Here is a 7,955-nt window from a genome sequence, read left to right on the forward strand (position 1 = left end):
CATGTATTAATATAGTTAAAACAGTAAATTATGCATTATTACAAGTAACTAACACTAAACCAAACCCTAACCCTAAAATAAGTACATGTTGTTAATAATATTACTCATACTCATAAAAAGATTACTTGAGAACTTGTGTAATTAAACTGCAACAAGGACACATTACAATAAAATGTGATCATACAATTTATGATATACTGTACACCAGGGTTTTTTAACTCCTGTCCTGGGGACCTCCCACCACTGCACATTTTGTGTGTTTCCCTCATTTAACACACCTGATTCAACTCATCAGCTCATTAGTAAAGACCTAAAGACTGTCTTAAATTGGGTGTGTCTGATGAGGGAGACAACATGTGCAATGGTGAAGGGTTTCCAGCAGAGGTTTGAGAAGCACTGCTGTAGACTTTAGTACAGTCCCATTTTAGCACCCTTCTGTAATTTACAAGTAATTCTGAACATCCTGATTAGCTTGTTCACACACTGGCCCTCCAGGACTGAAGTTGAGAGCCTTGAATGCTATCAGTCAAAAGTTTAGACATCTTGACAGATGATGAAATTATGTGATGTTACATTATGATTAAATGTTCAACATTTAATTCAACATTCCTTTTTGGTACAAATTGACAAATGAGTGGCACCAGATCCTGTTTTATTCACTCTAATCTGGATGAAGTAAATAAATAAAAAAAATACTGTATAAGTCTCTTCTGCTCACCAAGGCTGCATTTATTTGATCATCTATTCTAAATTTTAAAATGTAGATTATTCCTGTGCAATCTGTTTCTGTCTTCCCCCCTTTAGGAATAATAATTGTTGTGTTAGAGCTTTGTTTGGAAGGGATATTGTCTCCAGTCCTGCTATTATATTATTTTGGAATGGCTGTGTTGATGATCTGTTGTGACGTAAAGTTGGAAACTACATCATAAATATTTAATCACAAATAAAATTCACCCCTTCACGGAGTGGATCAGGATAAGATTTTCAGCGCTTGATTGAATAACTAAAATTTCACTCCATACTTCTCACAAAACTATTGTATAACGCCAGAAGGCACTTCGAAAGCAGCATATTGTTTGGACTACTTTGGTACTGCTTTTTGCCATTTTCTGAATAAATTATTATTACACTTTGTCTGTTACGTTTTCTTTATATTCTAAAAAAAAAAAAAAAACACTAAATAGAACAATAAACATTTTAGAATTCTCTCTCTCTCTCTCTCTTTCTCTCTCTGTAGGGTTAGTTTTAGAGGCAGCCACAGTATTACTGGCTCAAAATATCTATATAATACAATACTATATCATATAACTAAAGTTATTGTCTGTACTTTTCTGCCTGTTTCGTTGATAATGTTGAAAAGTGGTTATGTTTTAGTTTGGAGAGTTACAAAAACAATGAGACCAGGTGAAGTTGTAGAAAGTTATTTATATGATATACAGTGCACAGCATAAATGAGTACACACCCTCTGAAACTTCTGAAAGTCAGCAATTACTCAATTACTTAGAAGACATGTTAGGGTTCTTTAGAGATAATGTTCCAGCAAGTTTGCTTAATCAATTACCAAAGAAGCATGTCAAAATTATTCAGGAAAATAAGATTTTCTTAACAAGGTGATAAAATGTTGTTTAGCAAAAATGAATACACCCTCCTAAAAGTTACTAAATAAAGCAAAATAATTATTTTCTGGTGTAAGTTTAAGGCAATGTCTGATCAACAGATAAGTATGTTGAACCAAAACATTTAAAGAGAAGTAATTTCTTGAGAATTAAAAGTGTTATATAGCCCACTGAATCATTCTCAGACTTAATGCTGACAACAATGTAACCACTTGGGAGAGAACTGTCAGGAGACTTATTTCTTAGCACAAAAGAGGACAAGAGGATTACCAAATCATTGTTTTAAGTGTGAAAATATAGCAAAAGTAACACAGAAATTCAAAAACAATGGACTTGTGACAAGGCCCCTGAAATAATTAGGCCTTCATTTTAAGCTTTCATTTAGTGATGAGAAATTTTTTCGCTAGACAAAGAGCAGGAGAAATACCAAGTGTCTCAGAGCCAGCAAAACTGTTTATCTCACAGAGTAATATGCAGCATGCAGACATTACATGCATGGTTGTTGTTCTCACTGGAACTACCTACTGTAGCCAAAGCACAATAAAGTCAATTAGCCATTTCCAAAGCCCATATTTACAAAATATAGATTCTGGGAATCAATACTCTGGCCTCATGAGACTAAATCAATCATTTTGGATCTAACAGCATCCAAAATGTTATGGTGTTGCTAGAGGAGGAGTACTAGTGAGAAGTGCCTGGTTCCCACAGTAAAGTTTAGTGGTAGTAAAGCTCTTATATAGGGATGTATGAGTGCTGAAGGTGTGAGGGAGTGAATGCTCATTCATGAATGAGGATATGCATTCTCCCAAGGTAAAAAACCTTCTGTGGACATGTACTGCACTCAGTCTTAACAATCTTGAGCGCCTGTGGGGGATTCTGTAGAGACGAGTTGAGCAACACTCCCCATTAAAGATCAGGGCATTTAAGGAGCTCATCATCCAGGAGGATGGGCAGTGTGACAATGACACAGATGTGACAATTTGTCATGAACTTGTAACATTATTTTACTTTAATTTACTTATTTTATGGCTATCAATGACATTTATTTCTCAGTTTTTATTAGGTATATGTTTAATACATTTTAGTTTTTGCCATCTTTCCATGAATTGTATTAGTGAACATAAAGAAAATACATCTTTTGTATTTGTTCACAGGGGGTGTACTCATTTATGCTGTAAATATCAATTTAGTTTGATTAACAGAACAATTGCATTTACAAAAGGTAAACTGTCCACTGTTATTCTTAAAACCCACCCCACCTACTTTCACAACTCATTCCAGTGGTGGTATATTTCCAGTGGCTAAACTGTAGTTTTTAAAACAACTTTAATTTGTAGATTTATGACAGAAACAAATCTTCATGGGGACTCCATTGATTTCTCTTGTTTTACTACTATTCTGCTATTCTGTTGGGGATGTTTACTGTAGTCCCCGCAATGTACAATAGGTGAAACCTGAACACACACTCACTCGCTAAATATTCATACGCTGGGCACATGCTGAAATGTTGTGTCATCTAATGTTTTTATTTTATTTACAGAAGAACAAATATATGTAGATGAGTACACAAGACAAGAACAAAAAAGGTTAATTCCTTTGTTTGGTCAAAGAGAGAAAGAGAGATTTTTTAATCACTTAAAAATCCAACTTTTCTTAATCAGCATAGAAAATTCAAAAGCCAAGTAAATTCTTTAGGATCTGATGACGTTTTTCATTTAACACTTGTACAATACGACATATCGCTTTTACATTTGACCAGTGTGTCCGCTTTACTCAGTGGCATTTTCTGTATATCAGACATAATTCTTTATGGCATAGCCACTGTGGGTGTCAGATTTTGTTAGGGTGTATCTAGGTGAATAGTTGTCCCGCTCTGGTGGGCAACTGGTGCAGAGAACAGCTCCACCGACAAACAGAAACCCCGCTGTCACCCAGCCCACGTAGAGGGCTGCCCCCATCTCTCTCTTTAATGCTTCATGCACTATGGGATTATGGAAGTCTCTTATAATGGAGTCGGCTGTCCAGGACACGGGCACCACAGTAGTCAGTCCAGAAAGCATAAAGGTAATCCCAGATACCACAACAATCCGTGCTTTGGCGCGTGGGTTACTTAGGCAGTTGGTACAATCAGCCCCAACCAGAAAAATGAGGAAAGCCAAGCATGCCAAAGCCATGGTGGTCACCATTAGCCCACGTGCTGCCTGTAGAGAAGGATCCAAATCCAGCAGGGCGTCATACAGTTTACACTGCATCTGCCCAATGCGCTCGTACACACACGTCATCCACAGTCCTTCCCAGAAGACCTGTGCCACCACAATGTTTGTGCCGATAAAGGCGGTTACCTTCCACATGGGCAGAGCACAGATGATAATGGTTCCTGCAAATCCAACCATTGAAAGAGTGATTCCCAAGACCTGCAGAGCCATGGAGGGGGCTGGGGATGACATAAAACAGAGACAACCTTTAATTCTTGTTTTTATCAGTGTTTCTGGAACATAAATGTTTTAATAACAAAACATGATTTAGTTGCAGCTCTAAGAAAGTAGCACATTAATGATTTTATCTCACTAGGGGGCAGTAGACTACAAATACAGATGAGCAATTTGCTCAAATACACTCAAAAAAAAAAAAAAAAAAGATTTTTGAAGCTGTTCACTTTATTTAAACAATTTATTTTGATTCAACACCATTGTATCAGGTTTCTGGTTTAAATGTGATTGATTCATGTTAAATTGACTTGAATTACTCTTTGACTTAACTTGATGTTTTCATATTGGAATAACATGTTTAAATCAAGTAAACCCTCAATAAAACAGGATTTTCACTTCCCATCATGCTTTGCAAAGGGGCTGAACTAGGAGTGTAAATGTTGAAATAAAGTGTTATTTTAAGCAGTTTTTAGGAAGATGAGAAAATGGAAAGACTTTTTAATGTGTACTGTTCTATTATGTTGGTATTTAAAAGTTTTTGTTAATTAATAGTTTTAGGGTTACCATTGTGGTGAATTGTTGCACTTGTGCTTGTGTTGAGGACCTGCTAACAAACTTTCAAATTACTTTAATAAGAAAGTAATCACTGTGGTAGTGCTCTGGGTTGCATTACCCAAAAGCATTGTAAGCCTATGTTGATTGTAAAACCATTGCCACCAGTGGACTTATGATCAATTTAGGCTTTACAATGTTTTTGGTTAAGGCAATTTAGGATGAATCCAGTATCACATCTAGATTTCTAACACAGAACATCACAAAAGTTATGTAAATCACAAAGCTAAACAAGAAGAATTAATTGTAAAAAATCAGTGTATGTGAAAACAATTTATTTTTTATTTATTTTATTTTATTTTATTTTAAATGAACACAATTGATTCTAGTTAATTTAACATGGTTGATTCTATTTGGATTTTACATGTGGAACCACTGTCCATGATTGAATTGAGTAAGTTGGACATAACTATTTTACATAGATTCTTCCTTAGTCAGTTGTTTTGTCAAGCTGTGCCCAACCATAGTAAATAAGTTGAATAAACCTTAATAAATTAAGTTGACCCAATGTAAGTACATTAAATTTAAATAACAGAATTGCATAATGCTGAAATAAAGCAACTTAATCATGTGGAAATCCTTTCCATGATTTTTTTTATGTTCGTTCAAAGAGTTATTTTTTTAATGGTAAAAGACCATTAAAAAACCACAAGACCACAAGACCAAGTTGTGTTTGAATGAAACCGATACTAACTGAGAAAAAGATTTCTCAACAGAGAGCTGGTTTAGGGGTGGTTGTCATACTTTTATGTCTGTCTTTGACGTCACTTGTTTAAATTTCTAAGAATGCAATGCACGTATTGTGACATAAAAGAATCTGTTTGGGCTTTGTGTAAAAGAATACATGACATTTCCTTGTAGTGGTTATCTGAAATATCACTGTGACTGTGGACCATTGAAGAGGACAAAAATAAGAAAAAGCTCTCATTGTAAGGAAAGCCAGGTTGTTTGTGTATGTAATATGAACCCTGTAAGGAAGGCAAATAGTGGGAGAACAGGTTTTCAATTTAACTGAAACTCCTGAACTCAGTTTATATTAACTTGAATTTCAAATGGTTCAAAAATAGACAGAGGCTTGCATGTCAAATTGCTCATTCGTATTTATAATTTTTTGGTCAGTGCCTCTCAGAAGATGAAGAAACACATAATGAAGATGAAATACAAATCAACTTTTTATAATTAACAGAATACATTAACCTAAACCCACAGTACAAATGACTGTGAACTAATTTATTTTCCCCAGAAATAGATAGAAACTGTATTTTTCATACAGTTTGTTAAGTAGTACAAAAACAACAGCTATGCATCTTGTTCTCAGAGCACACGTAGTATGTTCGATTGACCAGTAGAAACTAGTGGGTGTTCCTGAACAGCAGGTTTTCCCAGTGTTGTGTACAGTATGTTCCTCTGACAGACACAAAAAACAAAATGAGAATGAACGCCAAGAACAATTTAGCCAACATGTTTAATTCATATAAAACTGCACATCATTAGTGAAAAACAAATGCTTTTTCCACAAGCATTTGCTAAAGAGAATTTGCCCTAAGAATCTCATCTACACTATTGTATCATGTCAAAATACAAAAAAAAATATGACTACATCTTTCTAATGAAACTGTGTCAGGTATGTAGTCTAGATGTCTTAGGAGGAGTTGGAGACCATGGGACTGGTGCTATGTGGCCGAGAAGAGCATCGTTCCCACTGGGTGGCTTTGACATCTTTACAGGATTATATATGACAGATGCTGAGTGGTTCGCTTCTGGTAGGCAAAAACTGCAAAGCAGCCCACCTCCCAGCACCCTAGCCAAGGTCGAGTGGAGCCCCCAGTTCCCTACACTGAGGTTCTAGAAGTCAGTTATTATAATGACAGCAGTCCAGAACACAGTGATAAGACATACAGTAGAAGTCCAGAGATGATCAGAACCACCCTAGCAGCAATGGATGCTTTTACTTTTCCTTGTTCCTCAACTATGAAGTTGGTACATTTCTCTGAGACAAGTGCAATGGGAATTCCAGTGATGCCCACCATGATGGAAAAGACCATCAGGACACGAGCAGCCTGCAGAACAGGACTCAGTACCAGCATGGTGTCAAAGATTTTACACTGCATCAATTTGGTACTCTTCACCACACAGCTCATCCAGATTTCCTCCCAGAAAATCTGAGAGGTCACAAAGTTGGTACCAATGAAGGCTGCTATTTTCCACATGGGTCACACAGAATTATTACTCCAATCCAACCAAACAGGGCCAGGATGCATGCCCATAGACACCATCTTAATATCAGCTTGGATGTTCTTTTTTTCACCAAAAACCAATCCAGCATGTAAGTGGTAAACGTGCAGGATTCAGAAAAAAACATGCTATCCTAGGGAATCTGCACAAACTGAGGAAACAGCAGTGAGTTTATATGTGTTTGTGACAATAAGTTTTTTAAATATATAAGATCGGTTTACGTTCCTTATGTCACATCCTATAAGGGAGGGAATACGCTCTTGTTTGAATAAACATGTTTAGAAGCCTATGTTAAAAAAAAAAAAATCTTTCTACAGTTTGAACTCAATGTTGCTTTCTTTATCCATTTGATAAATCCATTTGAAATACAGTACTTAATCTTAAGACAGAAATATTTTCCAAAAGTAACGTGACCCACATCCTGTTGTTAACATTGTTAATAATGTCATTGCTAGTTGTCAAACCAGTTTGGGAGGACTTGAAACCAAAGTATTAGCAAAGCAACTTTTTTTACTGTTCCAAACCTCATTTCTTGAAATGAGCTAATTTACTGATTTCTTTCTTTCTTTCTTTTTTACAATACTGGTGCACTAATATACATTAATTCATGCTTAACTAATGCACAGATAATCATGTTTTAATGTATGACTCATGAAGAACTAAATCATCAATTAATGATTACTGCATCAGCAACTAATAAAGTGTCTATATGATTAATAGATGAAGTAATATATGAAATGTTATTAATTAAATGTGTCATAATGTATTAATTCCTTAATAACATATTTTTTTAACTAATAGTGTAAGTTAATGTGTTAATTACCACAATGGGTTGAAGCCATGTATTTCAACTTCCAGTTGTCTGCTTTAATTAATCATTAACTAATGATTTGCAAATGTATCATTATGTTATGACTTTACTTGTTGAGGCACATGACTATTAACTAATTGTTAATAAATATGTAATTATGGTTTTGACATCTACACTAAGCCATGGATTTCAATTTCCAACTATCTACAACCGTGATTCCACTGTACCAGATGAACTGCTGCATTCAGAAC

The 7,955-nt window shown here is 35.4% G+C and overlaps 1 protein-coding gene and 1 pseudogene across 1 annotated transcript; both read right to left on the reverse strand.

The window, feature by feature from the left end:
* Window positions 1–3,111: 3,111 nt before the first annotated feature.
* Window positions 3,112–4,290, reverse strand: cldnj (claudin j). Its single transcript, XM_048161081.1, has one exon. It carries the CDS (start codon window positions 4,062–4,064, stop codon window positions 3,411–3,413), a length of 654 nt encoding a protein of 217 aa, XP_048017038.1. The 5' UTR covers window positions 4,065–4,290; the 3' UTR covers window positions 3,112–3,410.
* A 1,988-nt stretch (window positions 4,291–6,278) lies between these two features.
* LOC125248260 lies at window positions 6,279–7,154 on the reverse strand (annotated as a pseudogene).
* Between the last annotated feature and the right edge of the window lie 801 nt (window positions 7,155–7,955).

This window comes from Megalobrama amblycephala, linkage group LG16 (genome assembly GCF_018812025.1).
Source record: "Megalobrama amblycephala isolate DHTTF-2021 linkage group LG16, ASM1881202v1, whole genome shotgun sequence".
Classification (NCBI taxonomy): Eukaryota; Metazoa; Chordata; class Actinopteri; order Cypriniformes; family Xenocyprididae; genus Megalobrama; species Megalobrama amblycephala.

What these genes read in the sequence shown, in the direction of transcription:
- cldnj (XM_048161081.1), bottom strand. Translation starts at nt 4,064, where the DNA reads ATGTCATCCCCAGCCCCCTCCATGGCTCTGCAGGTCTTGGGAATCACT.